Consider the following 22381-nt stretch of genomic DNA (forward strand, 5'->3'; position numbering starts at 1 on the left):
GATAAATATGCTGTCTCCATTAGACCTCCCTTGCAGTTCCTCTTTGCTCACTTTCTAACAGCAGAAGTCTGATCATATTTCCATTAAAATTAATAAAATATTTCAACGCTTTTTGCACAGGGTGAGTGCCTTACTACGTTCCAGTAGCATTTTTTTATTACACGGAAGAAGCTCCCTTAATTCTACTTAAGCATTATTCTGATTCAGTGGGTGTATTTAAGTATGGCCCTTCTGAGGGAAAGAACTGGAAAAATCCCCCCCAAAATGTGATCCTTGCTAGTGTCTGCCAGATGTGGCTTCCCCCCCTTCAGATGCTGACATAATCCAGTGTGTCATTTAACATTTCACAGAAACTGATATTAATAAATATGTCCTGGTAAGCTGTTTTTCTGAAGTAGCATGAAGTGCTTGGATAACATTTTAAAATTAGGAAAAGAGAGAACACATCCTGTCTGGCAAACTGAGGTGTAAAATATGCTCCATGTAACCAGATGGCAACACAGACTTGTCTCAAATTCTGAAACTGCAGAAGGAGGCCACTGCTTTCTTGCTTTTCATGTGACTGTCAGAAGGGTGTTGTGCTGTTTAGGAGTTCTCACAGGGCTTGGCTGAGGAGTTTAAAAATCAGTAAACAGGTGACTGGCCTGGACAGAAGACTAATGGTATACCAATGTCTGGCTTTTTCAAGGCTTTTTTGTACTTGTGGTTTTTTTCTGTTTGGAAGGTTGGGCTTTTTCTATGCTGCTGGTTTTAATGTTGCTTGGGTTTGGTTTTGTTTGTTGTTGTGGGTTTTTTTGTCTCCTCTGCTGCTGGTGTTACAAGTTTTGGTTCCTTTTTTTTTAAGAACCTGTTACCTACAATGTACATACAGAAGTACTGAGCTGTGTATGTATCCTTGCACACATCAGAAACATTATTCATAGCCATTCCAGATAGTCCCCATGTGATCTTTGCTTTCTCACACCTGTTTCACCATCAAAGAGGAACAGCTGAACAATAGGGCCAAAACCACTGTTTGTATTTAAGAGTGCTTGAGAAAATACCTAGTAAATCATTTAGCCATAAGCATTTTCAGACTTGGAAATCTGAAACAGCAGTCTTGAAACCATAAAACTGCTTTTTTTTTGGTTCCCTGCACCATTTGAAGATGTGAAACTGAGAGTGTTCAAAGCAGCTGAGTGATAGCTCACATGCTGGGTGTGGGACTTGGTTTGAGTCTGTCCTCCTCACCCCTCTGCAGCCAGGATGGGGGTGGAACTTAAAAATCCAGGTGACTCCTTTCCATTTTTCCACTTGCCTAAAGAGGAATGGCTGCTTTTCAGCTGACAGCACTCTCTCTTAAGTAGGCATAAAACTTGCCTTCAGAAGCCTGAAAGGTGGTGCTGCATTAAGAAGTTTTCTTCTTGTAAGGAACAATCTTTCCCAGTCACCCCTCCCTCCCTCCCTCCCCCCTCCTCATTCCAGGGACTGGCAATATCCAGGATAAGATGTTTCCTAATAGCAAGCATTATGCTAGCACACTTTATTGTTTAATAGCATTAAGCTTTATCATGTGAATTGGCTCCCAAATGCATATGGTTGCCTAGACCTTTCTGTGGTCACTATGAGTAGCAGGAGAATAAAGGCAGTGGAGGGGCAACCTCCTCACACAGACAAAGAAAATTGATTTCTGCTAAATTGCCAGCACCAGGAGGGCAGTGTACACTTCTTTAAGGCAAAACTTGACTCTTCTACTCTACCGCAGTGCAAAATAAGAAGCATGGGGATTTGCTTTAGTGTAGCTGAGATTAGAGGCCGAGCTGTCCTTCCCAGACTCCAAATAAAAAAGAGGTCCACTCTTTAGACTTTGTATTGAATGACTCCCACGTGCTTGGGAGCTAGAAATTTTCCTTGTTAAAAATGAAATGCACTCCTCGTGGGTCAGCTTCTGAGTTGCTGATGCTCTGCTTGTTGAGTGTGTCAGCTAGGCTCTCGGGTCCACAGAGAAAAACACCTATTCTGGAGCTGTTAGGAAAATGAAAATATATCGTGTATATCAATCTTATGTTCTGTAGGGGCAAGGTCTTACTTTTTTTTTGCTTGAAACTTGTAATGGCTTAAAACTGCAACCTATTGAAACTTTCAACTCCTAAAAACTTCTGGGGCACTCACTGCTGCAGATATAATGGTGGGCTAAACCTCAGCTGAGCAGAAGTCAGTGAAGACTGGTTTATTGACCTCAGTGGAATCAAGGAAATAATAGAGCTTCAAAGAACTCTACAGCTCAAATTCTCGAAAGGAACAGTTCTGATTTTTTTCTATTAATTTTGAGTGCTCAGCTATCCATATTCAAATTTTGTTTTTTTTGAGGTAGAAAGTATTTTGGAAGCACTTAGATGTCTCCTTATACTCCTGTATATTTCAGCTGGAATGATATGGTAAGTTTTTTCTAACTTCAGCTAAGTGTAATTAGACACTCCAAGAAGTACCTCAGCAAAAAGGGATGACTTTTTTTTTAAATTGTAGGTTAAAACAATCTGATCAAACCATAGATCATGTCCATGGTGGAAACACAAATAGGAAATACCTGGGGGCTGTTAGAAAAAGGAGCAAGGCTGTGCTATTTTGGCATTTAGACAGAAGAAGTCCAATTTGTACAGGCCTACCCTGGATGCTGCCCTGCAATAGTTTTGAACTCGTTTTCCCAGTTTGGTCTCCCATACAGGGTTTTCTGTTTAAGGCCTGTAATCACATCTTTCTCTTCTTCATGATGTACTATGAAGTGAGTGGCCTATGGAAATAAAACAAAGAACTGTGTAAAGTCAGAGTTATAGAAGGCAGCATTATGTCTTGTTAAAAAAATCATGTCAATACCCCCATTTCCAAATCAAGAATGTGGAATTTATGGTGTTTAGCAAGGAAAACTAACATTGGTAAAGTCCTGACTGTCAGTGTTCATCTGTGCCTTTTCCCCAGACTGGGTAATCTCAAGAGTTAAGCTGTAGAGCATTCAATCCAGCAATTAATTGTTTCTTTTGCAATGTACTGGTTTAGTCTAAGAACTGTAAAATAAAGCTGTAAATTAAAAAAAAAAATATTCTAAGTACAACAATACAACTTTCTTGACATTAAACAAGTCCTGTCAGTTTGACTTCTGGAATGTTTGATCCACACAAGGAGGGCTTGTCCACCCTCCCTGTGTAATTTATACCCAGACCTGCTAAGAAAAGTTGAACCAGGAAAAGGAGAAGATGTAGTTAAGGTCATAAGTTCAGGCCTTGAGGAGTTTTGGAGCACTTTTCTATGCCAAAAAAAGTTACAGAACTTTCTCTCAAAGCAAGAATCAGGTGACTTTTCTTCTTTCTTCCCTGTTTTTCACTGCCTGTGTGAACTTTCTAATTTCTGCCTCTTCCTGTCCGTCTACAGCACTCCAGGCACATGGTAAATTTTCAAAGTTGAGATAGAAGTAAAATAAAACATCACTAAAACGAAGAAAGTGAGCACCTTTCCTGACTCGACCATACGTTAGCAAGTGGCTTATGGAAGAGCTACTTCTTTGTATCCCTACAGTAACTTACATGCATGGGAGCAGATAGAACTCACAATTTTAAGTCCTGAAACAAATAGGCTGTCAGCACTCAAAACTCATGCATTAGGTTCTCCACTCCCAAATGCTGTTAGCGATGCTTGCATGGTCAGCTGAGGTTGCTGCTGTGAGGAAAGACTGTTTCCCAGAGGGCACAGAGTAAACCATAAAGGAAGTCACACTGCACATTAGCAGCTGACCCCATGTAACTACTAAGAACCAGACAGGGCCCAAGATAAACATCATTTGAACATCTGTCAAAACATAACACACTAACATCAACCTCAGTGCATATGGAAGTGATGTTTTCCACTGTGTTGTTACCTGAGATTCATCCCAGCCTGTAAGGTAGATGTTATAGCTGAGAAACTCGGCGTTATTCTTCTCCTGCATTTGAGCCTCCAGTGATTGCAAGAGATCAGCAAACCATTCAAAGGCATGAGTGTCCCTGCAAAGCCAATAAAAATAGATCTGGAAGAGACAAGAGTGAGCTGTCAGGCACTTATGGTTTCTGGTTTTAAGGGTTGCTGTAGAAATTGCCCTGACCACTTCAGCTGATAGGTTGGCTGATAATGAAGCTAGTCAGGAGTTTTGACACTGGGAGGGTTGTGAAGCAGAAAGAATGACTGCAAGAACAAGGAAACATCTTTCTATTTCTCTTTGAACAGTGGGTTATGTATTTAGTTCACTTACATCCCTGTAAAACAATTTGTTAAGACATAAATTAATGATTTAGAGGGAGATCCTATCTCCCTGTCTGCTGGATGGCAAGGTAAATTAAAGCAGCTAACAAAGCCAGTTCTGTTCTCGTAATGTGACCATGCAGAGAGTGACTCCACACCTTTGCACAGGGAGTTTGCAGGGGCAGAAGGCAAGAGGAGAATGGTAGCAGTGAAAAACAGAAAAGATCCTGACAGGATTAACTCCTGTAAGGAGAGGGGATCAGGCCAAGCTGTTTGTGTAAAGAAGTGGACAAAGCAGCTGAGACAATGATTAGCTTCTGTCTTGAAGATAAGTAGGAGACACTGGGGGAGTGCAAACACCTGCACGGAAGACAGGATGAGGCTGAGGCTGCCATAACCAACAGATAAGGGGAAGACAATTGCAAGGGTCCAATTATCCTCTATAACAAGAGGATGAAGTCATGGAAAGCACGAAAGTTAAAAAGTTCAACCCTGAGGAAGACTTTGTTACTTCATCTGAAGACCCCCAAAGACCCTGAGACATACCCCCAAAAAGACGACTCCACCCAGACTCCGCCTGTTATGAATATGTATGTAAGGATGATGTAACCTCCCCTTTTAATGTATAAATACCCTAACCCTTTCCCTTAACCCTTGGAACTCTTTGTTCAGCGCGAGCTGGGGGTTCCCCGGATCCGAAAATAAATACCTTTGCTGTTTAAAGGCTCAAAACTTTGTCTCTAAACAGTTTTGCTGGCCTTTTTTGGCTTCAGCAGTGCTCTTCCACTGATGTAAAATTGGTCTCTCTGTGCTTAGGGAAGGAATGCAGTATTTGCATGGGTTTTATTAGTTCCTTGGGATTTGTGTTTCTCACTCAGGTGGAAGAGCATCTCCACTGCAAATGGAAATCCCCAGGACCAAAGTCAGGATCTGTATGTCTGATTTTGCTCATAGGCTGTTTCTCCTTTCATTACGTTTTTTCTTTAGACCATCCTGCTTCCCTGTCTGCTGGTCTTGTGAGGTACTCTTCTCCTGTGTCTCCCACATTTCTGGAACCTGATCACCTGGGCCTGTTTTGGTTAGAATAGTCAGTCCTTGAACAATTACATGGATTATGAGAAAGAGGACATGCACCTTTTTGAGTTTAAGGTTAGTGGCATCGTGGCAATATTTGTACCAGACAGACTTGAGTACAGATGCAAAGGGGGTGACTCCTATTCCAGCTCCAACAAGCATAACAGTTTCATAACTGAACACATCCTCACTCGCTGTTCCAAAGGGGCCATCCACAGCTATTCTGAAATTGAACCAATAGTGAATATTTATTATCTCCATTTAAAACAACAACAAAAAGGTAAGGTATTTGTCTGCTGCAATGCACTTTGGAGTTGAATACTACTGAGCAAAAGACAAAGTGAGGCTGATAGAAGGAAACTGGAAAGACCCATCTAAGGCCCACATCTGTGATTGAAGTAATTAAGAATTGTATCACAGGTGCTACCAAACGGGTTGAACAAAATTTAAACTTTCATATGTGTTGATTGATTTTACTGTGGAAAGTCTGTACATACTTGGGCAGCTTCCATGCTTCCTGGAATTCTTGCTTATCACATCCACAGGCATTGAACAAGCCCTCTGTCCAATCCCCTACAATACGGACATGAATGCTGAAGTAATCTTCTTCTGGAGCAGAGGTTAGTGTAAATGGGTGCCATTCTAATTTAGACACTGCTGGACATTTTACAAAAATGTATTGCCCAACCTCCATCTTGAATCCCTTCTTCATCATCTGGAGCTCAATTGTCTTAAAGGGATGAATGACCACCTGCAGTGAGAGGAACAAGGGGAAAAAGGGAAAAGAAGTCTGTCTTCACAGTTCTCTGGATGTATCTACATCATTCATCACTGCCATCATCCTCTGTTATCTGAGTAAGGAGAGCAGGTGAACCTTAGTTCTCAGCAAAACTGCAAGTGAGGAATAGCACCTGACAGCCAGATGAAAGACTGCAGAAGATGCCAAGTTTTTGCTCAGAGGATTTTTTTCACACCATGTTTGCAGGTACTTCAAAAGGGACAGGCAAACCAGCACATCGTGTAACGTTGCCAGATCTGTGTATTCATATCGTTAGAACCAGATGCATCTTTAGCAGTGGAACAGATTAATGTTAATGAATTTGACTGGATATATGGAGGCAAACCATACAGATAAGGAATTGGGTAGATAGTAAGTACTACTGGAACCTGACATGTTCCTATTCTAGTTGGGTGGGACCTATGATACTGGGATTTGCATTCGGCCTGTCTTTAGCCAAGAATAAATAGAATCAATATTGTAGGAGCAAGGCTAGTATTCCTGTCATTATGATTTTTTAATCCTAAAGTTGTCTGCTGAGTTTATTTTCAGTTTTCAGAAGAGATCTGCAAGAGGGAGAATCAAGTCTGTTTGTCTGTCTGTCTTCCTATCTATATATCTATGTAGGTATTAATAATAGTGCTTAGGATTGTGGAAGAAATTTTCTGCCAGCAGAGCTAAGCAGATGCCATAAACATATAGTGTAGAAATGGCTCAGATATATTTTGGTAAAATTACCAAAAAGCACACCAGTATATAGGAGCCTTCCAATATGTCACAGTCACGCCAGGGTACAGTATAAACATCTAATATGTTAAATTATTAACATTGCTACTATGCAAAAACAAGATGCAGCACAGTGTCATGTGAGAAAATCACACTGGGAAAGGCCAGAGGGGGTTTATATGTTTGTGCTTAGTGCCTAGGCACCCCCTAGCTCTTCTTTGCAAGAGTATTTTGTTCTGATGAAAAATTGCAATTCCTAAATATCCGAGTAGTTTTGAAAACAAGTATTTGGTATCTTAAATATTCTGAAGGTTTTGGAATATTGTGGAATGTTTGATTCAATACAAATAAGATTAGTTTCTCTTTCCTAAGATTCAATCCTGTGCCTTAAATCACTTCCTCCTCTTGCTCTCTTTTAGAGACACACTACATTTAGATGTTGAAGGTTGGCATATTTTCTGCATGGTAACAGACAGAACATTCCCTAGAGGCCTTTCTCTGGTAACTTAGTCTGTCTTGTAAGGGCCATTAGCCTTGCTGCACCATCTGGAAAAACTGGTAATATTTTGCCTGGTGTTAAGCATAGGATCAACACATACCTTTGTGATAACAACCTTCTGCTGTGACCTCCAAAACCTCACCAGCCTCTCACACAGGTACAAAAACATAGGACCTACTACCCACTTCCATGTCTGTAAGCAGAATAAAATGAGAAGACAGATGATGATGATTTCAACTTAGATTAAATAGAGTCCTGGAAATGCTATAAGTTGATGTGAAATTCAAGTAATGTAGGCTCTTTATCAACCAGAGTAGGTAACCCTTAAAAGATATGACACCTTCAAAATTACTTCTGGTCAGAGAGGAAATTTTTTTCTCTGTTGAGAGTTGCAGCTGGCTTTGTGGTTCTTATAGTTATTTTCCTATAAGTGATTTTATCGCTGTCTAAAAATTAAGGTAACTGAATGAAATGTGGAGTAAAACTCTGAATGTATTATAGACTTAAGTCTGCATTACTGCAGGAAAATATGTGATTATTAATAAATGTGAACAACCAACCTGCTGGGTTAGTCAATTAAAGCTGAAGTTTCAACATCCCTTTTCCAGAAGCATCAACTTTTTGATAACTATTGTTAGTCCATTGGTAACGTGAAACTATTTATTATGCGGTTTATAGCATTTTCTAGAATTCCTGCAAGACATATAATATGTGTTGGCTAAGCAGGTATCAGATACAATTTGCTTTTTTGATTAGCTTGTTAATTGTGTTCATTTTATGGCACACTGGAAATGGGTTGTCTGTCTGTCTGCAGTCCATTTCTGCTTATAATCTATTGTGTCAAAATCTATTGTGGTTTGTAAAGAAAGCAGCCACTGAAGAGCACTGAGGGTTACATAGCTCCTTTTCTACAGGAAGTGCATATTTTACTTAACAAAAAGAGTAAAATGTGAATATTTCAAATTGGATTTACACTCGAGATGACGGTTCTTACCATAGGAGGATTCCCTGAAAACTGGGGAATTGGGCAAGCACCCTGCTTTCCCCAGTGAGTGAAGTTCTTGTAGCAAATCTCTGGATCATGTTCAGCTAGGCTCTCAGCTGTCTGCCCCCGTACAATACGGCTGGGAAAAAATATCATTAAGGTAATTAAATGTTATTCTATTTGTGTTGTGTTTTTTATTTTATTGTTAGTTTTGTTATTCTAAAGCTTTGTTAGAGCTTTACTGCTCTAATAAACCCACAAATGGATATTAAAATTATAAAAATGGGAAAGTTTGTAGGGGAAAATACTGACTACAAGATCAGGCAAGGAATGGAGAGGTATGCCCATTCCCATTTCCAGAAAGTGATTGCAATAGGAAGGCTTTGTTCTTTGCAGTTATCCTATGTTTTTCTTCAATAAAAACAAAACATGGGGTGGGCAAGGTAATCAATTTCCTACTGACAAGTTAACAAATTATTTCTGTTGTTTATCTTAGAAATTTAGAGAGCCCTTCCCAACCTTCCCTTTCCATTCTTCCTTTGACCCTCTCTCTCCCTCTAAAGCTGTGGAGTAGCTGTTAATTGGTGTGATCACAGATGCTTCTGAAGCAAAGCAGCTTTGCCAGCTCTAGCAGCTATGGTAGCTGATGAACTGCCCTCTGCATTGGTTAGGGTTTGCTGCTTGTTTTATTATAGAGACACTGTTCTTGTTCACTATTTCATGCCTCTGACTGAAGTTCTGACAACCTCAGGGGTGTGTAAGAGTTCCCAGAATGATGGTAGCAAGTAGGATGATGGTCATAGTAGAGAAATTTGGGTTATGATCCACTGATTTTCCTTCAAAGCTGTCTGATTCTGCTCTTCAGTTTTATGCTGATATGATTGTCATGATATCTTCGTCCCATGACTTCTCTTTCTGCTTTTCTAATTCAGTTCCTGTGAACTAGACCATGTTCATGATGGTTCCAAAAAACTTATTGTCTGAGTCATGTGTGTGCTTAGCTTTAGGTGAGAGATTTATCAGAGGATTACTAGAAAGCCTGTGCTGTCTTGAAAGTTAAAAGACTGCACTCCTCATAAATATTTCCAATGAACCTCTTTTTCATTAATGTTTTTATTAACATCCTGCCTGAAAAATAAAGGGAACAAATGACACTGTCACAGGAGCATTATGAGTAGCAGTTTGAGGGAACATCACCAGTTGCAGTTTACTTCCCCACAACCCCCTGGGATGAGTTACGGGAACAGGAGGAGTCCATTTCCTGCCACTCCTCACCCTGTTGCTTAATGGCAAGTGGGCCTGGGTTTTTTTGCCTTGCCCTACGCTACATTCAAGATTCCACATTGCCAGTGTACAAGAGTAAGAAAAGACTCATTTTCTTACTGCTGATGCTTTCCCAGTACTGTTATTAAGCTTTCAGTAGTATAGCCTTCTAACTACTTCTTTTTCAGCTGAAAGTGTTACTTTAGCTCCAAAGACAGGGTGATCTGAATCTCTGTAGCCTCTCCTCTTTATATCTACTATTGTGGGAAGACTGAGACATTTGTCTGTGACACATAGCTCATGCACAAAACCTGTCAGTGATACAAAAGTGCTGTAATGTAAAATAACAGCTTGCAATGGACAAGAATCTGCCCCTTCAACTCTATTTATCATCTTTGGTTCAGTTTGCTGTATATGTATATATATGTATGCATGACATACAATCTTCTGTCTCCTGAGGTAAAATGACATCTGTGCCTCTCTCTAACATGTTACTTTGAGACTGCCAGATAGTACTTATTCCATAACATCCATATTTGTACACCTAAGATGCCTTCCTTGAGTGTAAAAAGCCCACCCAATATTTCTTAGTGTATTACTGTTCCCTCTCAACTTAAAATGTCATTCATAGAATCACAGAATCATAGAATTGGCTGGGTTGGAAGACCTCAGAGATCAAGTCCAACCCTTGATCCACTACCTTTGAGGTAGTGGATCCTTTGATTCTTGCCTTTGAGATCACTGTGTTCATAACCAAAAAGCATCCTCCTCTCTACAGATAATAATATTCCTGTTTATCCCCTTCCAGAGGATAGATAGCTGAACTCCTCTGCCAGCCATGTTCAAATCCACTGCTACATAAAGTCTTGTCTTTTCAGTATGCTGCAATTAAAATGGTGGAAAGATACTGAACATCCAAGTTAATAAAAAGTCAACTTTTATGAACTATATGCTCCTCACTGACCTCTAGAAAGAGCCTTACTTGCTGTCTGACACCACTGTGTAGTAACTAGTGGATAGTTTGGATGTTTTCTCAGTAACTATATAGTATTTGCTACAGGAAACAGGAGCCAATTATTCTTTTCTCTCCACGGGCTTTGCCCAATCTTTCTCCTTCTTGTTTTGGAAGTTGGAATGGACAAATATGCTGATGGTAATTCATATCTGCCTTCTATTTTTGTTCTTCCTGTTGTACTCTCATTTCTGTCTTTTTTTTCTAGCACTATTGGACTGAGAGGAAGTGTTTCTGAATACTCATATCTGTGGGGCATTTTTAAAGCATGCTTTCTAGTGCACCTAGAATTTTCTTTAAAATGGACAATGTAGTATAATTATGAACTATGAAATTGGATACTTTAGTTTGGGTTTTTTTCCAGTGATTTAATAAAATGGAACTAAAGTTCATTTTTCTAAATACTAACATTGTGTTTGTATTGCTAGTGCTAGTTTTGTTTCATTAGGCTTTTCAGCTGTTTCAGAGGAAGTTATGGAATGAGCCAATAGTGGAAAAAGATGCTTGGTATTTGGAAGTTACACAAGTTTACAGTTGCCTATATTTGAGCTGCAACAACTAAAAATCTATTCTGAAATGCTGCTGATAGTAAAAGTTCATCCAAGCCTGAAAGATAAATCCATGTTTTTACAGTTTTCATTTACCCTACAAAATCCTAGACTCCGTATCAGTTTTACACTAAGATCTTGTTACATGCATGTGTGTGATGCACTTCCTTTTAGGAGAGAAAGATAAACTAAAAATTAGCAATAGGAATGTTTTAAAAGAACTTTACAGTTTGCCATAGTCTTATAAAGCCTTATGCATGTGAATAGCTTGTTGTATGTAACAGTGAGAGCTTCTTGGCTCCCAAAGCCTGTATTGGTCCATCATTACCATAAAAATAGCTGTTGCTTAGTGACTGAAGTCCCTATATTTATGTGTGTGGAATGCTTTACATTAAGACACAGTAATTATTATCAACGTATTTTGTGATAAGTGCAAATACTCACCCAGCACCATGGATGACAAGGCCAATAAAGAAGATGACAAAGAGATGGTGGGTGTACCAAAAGACTTCAAAATATGACCTTCGGATGGTTTTGGTGGATGATGTGATGATTAATATGAGAGCCAGCGTGATGATAACACCAGTGAGACCAGCCAAGTAGGTGAAAGCCACATATAGGCCCCCTACAGGGTTCTGTGAAATAAATGCATACATTGGTTTAAGGAAGGGGGTAGCTGAGCTACCAGTCTGCATCACTCACCAAATCCTGTACCTTGTTTTAAGTCTTTAAGTCATCTTCTGTGAATTTGTACGCCAACAATGCCAAAATCCCACTCCATTTTTGGTGCACCAACAGTTTTACCTTTACTAAAATCTGGGAAGTAGTGTGCAAATTTTTTTTTCCAAATGGGCTTTCTACTGATTCACACATTGAATGTTGTTCGTTACTCTGTCACTACTCATCAGCATGGGCTTGGGGAAAGTGAACACATTTGCACAGCTCTGTTGTTAAGAGCTGGAGTCCTACATCCATCTTTTGGCAGCTAAATGAAAGAATGGAAGCTCTTCTTTTCAGTAGTGTTGTGGGACTTGTAACTCATACAGAGACTGGACTCTCAGTGCTTTTGAGGAATGGGGAAGTTCAAAAGTTTGGCATTGATTTCTGTGTACCTTTCTGCGTGGCACATCTACCTTAGTCAGAAAACTACTTTACAGGATATTTGTTTTTTGAAAATATTTTAAAACTTCTTTGAAATCCTCAGGCGAAAAAAGTTTAGAGTACTACCAAAACTGAGCAAGATAGCCCAAACCCAGATTGTGCGCACCAGAAACAGCTGCACTGCCCAAATAGTCTTATATGATCATCCAAACAAATCCAAGAATGTTTCTTCACAGCCTGATGTCACTTACCCCAATAGTTTTTCTATAAAAGTTGACATAGCTTTCATTTGGGTTATCACCAAGGCTAGAAAGCACAGCTGCCAGGGTCCCTTTCTCTTCAACACGGGCTTGCACGCTCCACTCTACGTTGAATAAGTGTGCGATGGTGTGAATTGCTAGAAATTCCAGAAGGGAAATAATCTGGACTAAACACAAGTACTCAGAGGGTTGGGGTAACATCTGAAACTTCAAAACATTTGTCAGCTGCAGCTTAAGACCTTTGCCACTCCCACTCTCTTCATCACAATTTCAGATCACTGATGTGTTTTACTGTGAAAGCTTTTGGTAGGGGAAGGACAGAATCTAAGGGGAGTTTCCAGCATGTCTTTATTCAACAAAAGCTTTCAACAATTCAAACAGTAGTACTCTAACACATGGGAAACTGAAGCATGGGGTGGCTTAAATAGTTTTTCAGGTTCATCAAGAATTTCTGTGGAAGTGCCAAGAACTGAATCTGGATCTCTCTGGTGTCACATTTGCTTGTGCTGCTTTGTTCTCCTGTATTGCTAATAATCACTAATAATGTTCTTGCTGAGCTGGACATGTCCATACACCAAGTACACCTGGGATGTTTCACACTACTTCCATTGCACATTATTGTAGGGGTAAGCTGTGCAACACTTCCCAAACTTTTTCCACTTTGGTAGCACCAGATACTCATTCACATCAAAACAAGGCCTGGTGGCACAGATCCAACAGCCCCAACCATCACTGCTGCAGACCTCTGAAAGTGAACCTGCTGTGCTCAAGTAATCTACTGATATGAAGGCTGTTCTAATATATAATTTGTAAAGCACTTGCATTGAGAAATGACAAATTTTATGGAAAAAAAAGGAAAAAACAAACCAAACAAAAAGAAAAAGCCTTTAGTTTTAGAAATGAGAGATAAAGTATGAATGTGTTTCCACAGCCGGTCGAAACTTTTTATATCCTTTTCCTTCATAATTTCAATTTCTTTGTTTTGGACATGTCAGCTAAGAAATAAGTCTGAACAGGAATTAAAGCCAGGGCATTGCTAAACACTTGTTATTAAACAGTGTCATAAATGGTGCTAATGTTTCAAGTGAAAAATATTATTTCTGATTCATTTTTTGCTCTCTGACACCTGCAGAATAATATTTGGAAACTGACTGTGACTGAAGCTTTTGAACACGCTGACTCCTTTAGATTAATGAAATCAAGTGTCATGTTCTTAAAAACTTGAATTCCACCTTGATTCTGGATAAAATGCACAAGAAAGCAATAAAAAAAGAAACATTTGAATACTAACCAGTATGAAGGGCAATCATCCATGCCACCATTTTGTGAAAGGTGAGGTTCCTGTCCAGCTGTCGTCTTATGCGGGTAGAACAGCACTTTAGATTTGAAGAAAAAAAGTAGTTGAAGACTATTTGTGATGTCTATGCATACTTACTTAAATGCAGGGACAAAAGTAGAGGCTCTGAGCACAAAAACTGAAGGCACTGACAGTAAAAACCTTGAATCCTTAAATATAGACATAAATATGTCCCCTCATCCTTCAGAATATGAAAATAACTTGTTTTAACATGTCCCATTGAAACAATGTTTTGATAATGAAAAAAACCCTTAAAATACAGTATTTAAAATTTATATTTATGTTAAATAACATGTTATAAACAGAAGGAAGGATCACGGTCTGCCATGGCAGGGTGATTGCTTTGGTAGAGTCACCTAGCATCAAGATCCTGTTGTAGTTCAGTTTAGAAATGGACTGTAAAGTCTGGGTGTGTCTTAGGGACCTCCCAGCCTTAATGTGCTAGTCACTTACAGTCAGTAATATGAAGTGAATCCTTCCCAAAAATACTGGGTGTACTTGCTGGGCATTCACTGACAACTTGTTGCTGGAGTTTCTCAAAGAGAAACAGACAGAAAAAAAATCTCTGTTCATACAAACTGAAGAAGTTGGTTCTTAAAAAAACCAACAAACAAAAATGATATTTTCATTAAGAATTATGACAGGTTCCTAACAGGCCCCATATGAATTGTGCTGTAGTCAGTGGGAGTTTTCCTGTAACTTAAAGATCCTATAAAGTTAACATTTGGCAAAGGGAAGAAAACACTATGCAAACTAACACAAACTTTTCCTCAAAAGTACCATGTAGATATTTCACATACCAAATTAAGACAAATCAAAATATTCTCCCAAGTGTTTGCTGAACATTAACTTTGAAGATGGCAGGGTATGGTAATGTACCATCCCAGCTAACAGGGTGGAGTTCATCATCCCAACCATCCAGGAGTGAAACAGAAGAAGGAATGATGAAACACCAGAACAATTTGATTTCTGATTTGTTCTTTACATGGTGGAGATGTACCAGCAGTACCTTACTCTTCCATACCAGTCCATTTCTAAATATCCCATGATATATAAGTATATGGATAAACAGTTCTGTACAAAGCTCTCCTTCAGTTCTTCTCCAGCTGTGACACTGATTAAAGAGCAAATTAACACTCTGGGGCTATTGCAATTACTTCAGTAGTCTATGACAACAGGCAGGACAAATTCTGCCTTCTCTGTATCATATATCTTGAGACACAATTAAAAAATTAGTGGAAGACAGTGTAGTATAGTGAGGAAGTGCCAAATCTGCTTGATTGCCTTGCAAAAAACCACTTGATCTTTCTTAAGAAGCAGGAGGCCAAGCAAAGGCAAAATGCTGTATCCAGGTTCAGGAGTGATGTTCATTAACAGCAGTGATGAATGCTGCAATAAAAGGCATGCAAAGACAACACAGCTTTTCTTTTGGTTAGTAACAAATAACTGTAACATGATTTCTGGGTGGCAGGATGTAAAGGGCAAGAATTTGTAGCACATTCATTTTGAACAGTGGCTTCGAACAATCGTTCCTTCTATTTTACCCCAATGACATGGTTTTTGGCAAGGTCACTACCCTTTCAGTAAGTTTTCTGACATTTAAAAATTCTGATTTTTCTTAAGCAATCCTCACAGGTACTACCTGCAGAGCAAAGTTGATTAGAGGTAACAGCAGAACAAGCACGGGCAACTGTACCACTGAGACAAGTCCATCACAATCCTGATGCTACCACTGGCTCACTGGGCTGTGCATGTTTTCCTTAACAGATAAAATTTCCTCAAATTGCATCCTTCCAGAGTTATAGCTTTATTGCAAGAAGCAAATGGAGGTAAACAGCAACTAACAGCCCTATTTTATGCCCCTCCCTGCTCACCCTCAGATCCCTTCACTTCCTCATAGAGCCCAACACTACCAGCAAGACAGCAAAGTGCTGGCAGCATCAGGAGTGCAGCTGTAGCTCTCTGCATGGCTCTCATTTGCAGCCTGGGTGTAGCCTGAGTGACCCTGCTACAGTGCCCAGACAGAAGGACTGCTGCTAGAACATTGACATGAGAAGGATGGACTCATGAAGACCCTGCTTAGAAAAGCTGAGCTATAGATGTTAGGAGATAAGCAGTTAAAGACAAGTAGCATGAAGTCCAGACTGGAGTAGAATTCTCAACCCTTGGAATCAGTTTTTAGCCTTCCTGTAACATCTCCAAAAGTGTCTTCATCTCTTTCATGGCTTTGACCTCAGAAAAGCCCAACCTGCTTTCAGCTAGAACCCCATGAAATCTTGAGGGCCTTATATGACCAAGAGCTCATCAGTATTTTCCAATTGCATTCATCCAATGGGAAAAAAATCTTACTTAGTTTATATGCATTATTGATTTCTGAAGCTCTTAATTTTGGCAGATGCTAGATGATCTTTTTCAGGGCAGGGGAAAGACAACTTTAATCCTACAGTGTTACTCTTTTCCTTTTTTTTTTTTTTTATTTGACATACATGGAGGGTATGGATGTCTGCTGTCCCAGAATCTGAAAGGATTCAGCACAAGACTGAAAGCTTGGTCTGTATAGTTCCAAACTTCAGATTTCTGAGGGTAATGCCTTAAACAGGCAATTTAGGATCTTAATTTTGCAGGCACATCTCATTTGTGTGTGTAACAATCAGCAATGATGATTGCCAGAATATTTATCCAAGAGGGTTGTACAGCCTGGATTGTCTCTGTATATTTTCTTTTTGCTTTGCATCTCGTAAAGGACTCCTGAAACACTACATCTATTTTATTGCTTCCCCTTTTGCTCTGCTTTTTCAGCCCCTGCAGGCTGTCTCTTCTAAGTTATACCCGGCATACCAAGTTCTGTGAACTGATGTTGACCACGTGTGTATTAAAGAGACAAGAAAGAAAGGAGGACTTACATATTTGAAAGGACAGCTCTTGAGCTTGAGGAGAATATGGCTTTATCCCTGCACCATGGCATTCGTTGTCTGCATTATTTCTAGTGTAAGAGCCAGAGATCTGGCATTTCAGCAGTGTGATATAGTTAGTGCTATCCTAGGAGGCCTTTCCAGCTGCCACCGAGAACTAGTTGTCCTTTTCCAAGTGGTGGTTCCTCCATGTTATATATAACATTAGTATATGTATAAATGATCAAAAGGCCTGTGGACTGTTTCATCCTGAGATGGAAATGCAACTTGAACAAGAGAGAAAGTAATTTATGAACCACTGGGAAAAAGTCCCATTCTGAAAGTCTGTAAAAGATTACATTTACTTTAAGAACTGAAGAAGCAATGACAGAAGACATGGGCTAATATCTCCTGCTATAAATGGGTGCTGTAGCAGTGACAAACAAGGGAAATATGTGTAAGCACCACCTACAGCTGCTGCCGGACAGAGGAGGGTCTGTGTCCAGTGCAGCATGACACCCAGGAGGTAAGAAAAAAGGGAAGACTCAAAGGAGGGTCAAGGCTAAACCTCTCAACAGAGCTCCAGATAGAGCATTGGCATACACACCTCAGCCTTGCTCATAGCAAAACTCCAGGCTTATCTGCTTTTTAAACAAGGATATCCCCAAAGCGCAGCATATTTGGGGAACTTGGGTGAAGTTGCTTAGTATATTTGCAAGGCTGCTTGGGTTATTATCTTTCGTAAATTTTGAAATTGTTTCTTCATCTTACCGCACTTGATCCTCTGAGGAAGGAGAGCAAGTTTCGACACACTGGCAGCAGAATCAGCATGCAGTTGAAATTCAGACAAGCTGCAGGGGCCCTTGCTAGGGCCAAAGCACGCTGTAGTTGGAGAGATGCAATCATTAAATTAATTAACCACGACATTATCCAGGACACGGATAGGGAAAGGTTTCATTTACATATTATGTCAGAACTTTTCATGAGTATGAGTTCCAGAGTTAACTAACAATGTTCACATTTATAGTCATATTCTGGCCAAATCAGAGGCATGTATGCAGGCAGAACACGTTCCTCCAAATAGGAGTTCTGGTTTTAGAATAATATAGTTGTATGAAAAACTGTCTGCCATGGCTGACAAGTAATGGCCAAGCACAATTGTGAGTCTAAGCCATTAGTAGAGTTCTATGTCCCAGGGCTATAAAGAAAGTCTCAGTGCAGTGGTTTCAGTTAGCTGAGGGGCGATGGTAGAGAGAAGAACAACTTATAAGGGAAGTGGTTTTATGCTCTCTGGTGTCAGTATGGCAGTCTAGGGAAATCTGTTGCCCCATCATTTAGGAATATGTTCCCTTAAAGTTTCTCTTTATATCCTGAATTACTGTATAATTTGACAAAAACTGAAAGGAAGGGATAATGACTATATTAATCCAAACACACTAAGGAGAACAAAAAGATAATGTTTGCTCTCCTTGCATTGATTTGGACCCTTTCAGGCTTCAAGTCACAGTAACTGACCTGGGGTTACATTGAAATCTAGTTAACCAAGCACAAGTCTCTCTGACTTCAAAGGCAACTGCATCATGAATGCAAAGGACAGAATTTGACCCATAGTTCAGAAGCCATACGCAGAATGGGATTTCATGCTTCATTGAATTAAACCATGGCTTTGCAAACCTTTTACGAAGCACCATGTCCTGTAACTGGAAGCTTAGACTGATTTTTATATCTGTGATCAGGCTTTTGAAATATGTGAACCAATGAATTTTTCTCTGTCAATTGGTCATGAGCAGTAGTAGCTCTGGAAGCAGGTTTGTGGTGGGACACATGATGCTGCATTAATAGGTTGGGCTATATTGAATAGCCCATGGTCCAGGATCACTTCACTACTTGACTCCTATTCACACACTTGATGAATATATGAATGGTGACTTCTTTTCAGAGCTAATAGCTTTGTAAACTATTTATTCTATGACAAATAATTGTGCAGGGAAATGATTGTACAATAGTACAGTAGTTCAATGACAATGTTTTATTCATCTTTTGTTTAATAAAGCAGATATAATGAATGTTCACTTTAATTACCAGGAGCTTAATAGTTACCTGAAAACCTCAGCAGATTGGGAACTCTCTGTTTTGCTTACTAGCTTTCTATTTAGAAGCACTGGACCACTGTCCACATTCACTTATATGTTTTCATGTGATTTTTAACCCTTACATGAACCCGCTGCTCCAGCCAGTTGACTCTGTTATAATGAAATAAAACTAGGGGAAAAAAGCTATGTACTCTGCATATGCCAAGATAATACATATTCTGTACTTACGCCAAGAAGTGCTCTAGTGTAGAAGAATTTTGGTGGGACATCATATACAAGATAGTACCACCAAAAGAGGAAGACATTTAACCCCAGCCACACAAGCTGAAAGAGAAACAAGCAAAAAACTTGACAGTTTGTTGTCAATCATACATCTGAAATGAGGCTGTTCTGATAATGGTCAGTCAGATCATTGTGCTTCTGTTTGAACAGAAATACTGCAGAGTATGGAGTGTTCAGCAGGTTTGAGAGAAGTTTTCTGGTCCAAAAAGCTCTGCTTTGTGCACACAAGAGTGAGTACAAGAGTGGCAGTAAACCAAAATACAGCAATGAAGAGCTGAAACTTTTGCATAGCTCAAAGGGTTTAGACACGTGGATGAGGCATTTAGGGACATGGTTTAGTGGTGGACTTGGCAGTGTTAGGTCTACATTTGACCTCGATAACCTTGCATGCCTTTTCCAACCAAAAGGATTCTGTGATTCTATAAGGACTATCATATTACAGGTGTTTAGCTAAGTCTGCAAGTCTAGCTGAATCTCCAAAATTCATTAAAGGTTTGGACCTCCTCCAAATGGTGGCTGCTCAGACATATTAATCTGTGTAAGGAAGGCTTAGGAGCCTTGCCAAAGGACAAAGGAGCTTGAGATCTAAATATAGATGGCCTACATTACACCTAGGACTTGATGTTTTCTACTGAGTAGGAGGCTCTGAAGGTCTGATATCAGCCAACAGGAAATAATCAACACAGGCATTTCAGTTTAGACAACTGAAAACTGGAATTCTTCATAGATGCACTGCAGGTTTTTTTCTCACACCTGCATGCACTACTATGCAGGCTTCTTTAGGGAAGGTGAAGTTGTTGGCTCTTCTTAAAGCTATCTAGAGCAGCTAAAACCTGTCCAGCCACAGAGATGATAGTGAATCAGACCATTTACCCATCTGGAGCTGGTTGGCTGATTTCACATCTCATAGCGAAACCAATCTGGATCAGTGCACTCTCAGCCTAAGTAGATTTATTAGGTGAGCTGTGAAAACAGAGTAGAGAAAGTCTGAGAACTGGGAGAAAACCCAGTTGTAAGTCTCTGGTTGTAAGTTAAGGATGCCAGAAAGTGTAGTGTTACTGTCCCTCATGCCTTCTAACCCTTATGTTTTGCTAGTTCTTTGGCTCAGCTGACACTATAAAAAACTTGGGGGTAATTCAGGCCTTGAAAGTCATGTCATGTGGCATAAATACAGGGAAATGAAGGGAGTTTCATCAGGGTAAGGCAGTGTGTGGAAAATCCCCAAAACCTCATAAAAAACCTAAGCTTTGCTTAAGATACATATTTAAAGTGACAGTGTGCCTGTCCCACTTACAGTGGCCTGACAGCATGCCCAGAAGACCCAAGAAGTTAGGCATGATTCTTAATGGTTTCTCACAGTTCTTTGTGGTGTTGATCCTTATGGATCATGGACCCTTTGGAAAACACTGAGACACCCTCTGGAAACTCAGGCTGAGTTACAATCAGCAGCCAACTGTGCTCTTTGGCTTGGGCCAGTGAAGGCAGGACTGGGGTTGAGTCTGCCATGCTTTTGTTTTGTCAGGGTAAACCAGTAAAAAATGTTGTCTGTCTGGTTTCTGTCAAGCAGAAATAATAGTTAAATAATAAATATTAATAGTTATATAATTTAGTAGTTGTAATTTTATAATTTAAGTTATAATTTAATAGTTATAAATTTATTTAATAATAGTTAAATAATTAAATAATAGTTAAATAGTTTCTGATAACCCTATATCTGGTCAGTGTGCAGTGAAACTCTAGAGGACAATGTGGAATACTTTGATAAGGCTTCAAGTGAACTGTCCTTTTAGCTGGTTTCTTTATCAGTGACTTCTTTACTTTCCTGCCCTGTTAGCTGACCTTGTTACACCTTTGAGACTTTAAAAAAGGATTCCTTACTTGAACAAAATAGGAGGCTCTTACTCAATTCTTTGCAATATTTCAGTATTGGTGGAAAAAAATATGTCAGAATTCACCTCTTGAAAGTTTCAACTCCCTCAGTTCATTGCAGGTGACAACAAATATTCCTTTCCTTTCCAAATTACTAAAGTGCCAGAGTTATGTTCTTCACCTAGAGCTACACATCTACAGTGTAAAGGTAATATATAAGTATCGACTGACATACTCATTTGTAGTGGAAGAAATAGCTTTGTGAATAAAGATGTTCACATTTCAGTCACTACAAATATAAAAGTGCTGTCTCTTCATTTTCTTCCTCTCAGTACTTATGTACAATAACCATGCTTGGCAACAATCCCTTAACTGGTACTACATTTCAATGTTGTATATCATTTTATTTATACCTTTATAAAAACTTGTATACCTACAGGTCTGGTATCACATTGAGAAGTGAAAAAACAACCACTGAAATACTCATTTGTGCCTAAATTTTCTCCAAGAAGGACTGTCCTGCCTTACTCTTAAGCACTTTTAAATGTGACTGGGACAGTCAGTGCTTTTAAAACTTACAGAGAATGAATTTAAACAACTTTCACAGCTATTCTATGCAAGTTGCCCACAAACTCAGTTCAAATACTACTTGTCTTAATGAAGGTTTCATGAACCCTAGCTCTAAATTCTGGTATCTGACTAATACAAATTTTATACCATCAAGTCACTGTGCTTTCAGTTAAACCCACTTTTGTTCACAAAAGCAAAAGAAATCCATGTTGTAGTTGCTTTTTCTGTTGAAGCACACATGGATAAGTGACATGCAGTGTTATTTGTTTTCTTTAAGTCACTGTTGCAGTCAAACCCCCCAAATACTTAAGTATTTCTAGCAAAGCAAATGCAAGTTAATATATGATAATTTTTCAGTTTACAATGAAGCCTACAGTAACTGAGATACCAGGCAGAGCTCCTAAAAAATATTCTCTTGAAGGATTCCACTGCACTTGATGCCCTGGTTTCTGAAAAAATAGATGTATCCTAACTCCACAGTGAGGTCTGCTTAATACAGCTTTCTGTCGAACCTTCTACTAAACACAAATCACCATAAAAATTGTACTTACAGTGACGAAGATGGACAGTCCTTCATTCTCTACCCAGTTACCCATGATTGCCTGAGAAGAGCATGCACAACGACCCTGTTCTCTCTGGTTCAGCCTCTGTGTCTTCTCTCATAAGGAAGTGAGAGCAGAAGCTTGCAGCAACCTGTTTCCTTTCTCATTCATTTAGGAAACAAGTTAACCATTGATTCATATCCATAGTTCTGTTTCAAGCATGTTTCTACCAACTTTACATATAACTTTTCATAATTCAAATGTATATAAACTCTTGGAATAG

At 39.4% G+C, this 22381-nt stretch overlaps 1 protein-coding gene across 1 annotated transcript; it reads right to left on the reverse strand.

Annotated features, from left to right (window-relative positions):
- Positions 1–1010: 1010 nt before the first annotated feature.
- On the reverse strand, positions 1011–22177 carry LOC103534402 (cytochrome b-245 heavy chain). The gene is made up of 13 exons (XM_030450186.1): positions 22108–22177; positions 19064–19159; positions 17514–17624; positions 13786–13870; positions 12486–12631; positions 11578–11768; positions 8320–8449; positions 7426–7518; positions 5820–6073; positions 5383–5545; positions 3890–4036; positions 2646–2770; positions 1011–2004 (listed from the first exon to the last, which is right to left on the reverse strand). Exons 1-13 carry the CDS (start codon positions 22150–22152, stop codon positions 1878–1880), a joined length of 1713 nt encoding a protein of 570 aa, XP_030306046.1. The 5' UTR covers positions 22153–22177; the 3' UTR covers positions 1011–1877.
- Positions 22178–22381: the final 204 nt, after the last annotated feature.

The sequence above is a fragment of the Calypte anna genome, chromosome 1, assembly GCF_003957555.1.
Source record: "Calypte anna isolate BGI_N300 chromosome 1, bCalAnn1_v1.p, whole genome shotgun sequence".
Classification (NCBI taxonomy): Eukaryota; Metazoa; Chordata; class Aves; order Apodiformes; family Trochilidae; genus Calypte; species Calypte anna.

Coding starts and splice junctions, on each gene's coding strand:
- LOC103534402 (XM_030450186.1), bottom strand. CDS start 22,152: ATGGGTAACTGGGTAGAGAATGAAGGACTGTCCATCTTCGTCACT. Junction 6,074..7,425: donor AGAAGGTTGTTATCACAAAG/GTATGTGTTGAT, acceptor CTCTCACTGCAG/GTGGTCATTCATCCCTTTAA. Junction 4,037..5,382: donor CTAACCTTAAACTCAAAAAG/GTGCATGTCCTC, acceptor TGTCTCTTCCAG/ATCTATTTTTATTGGCTTTG.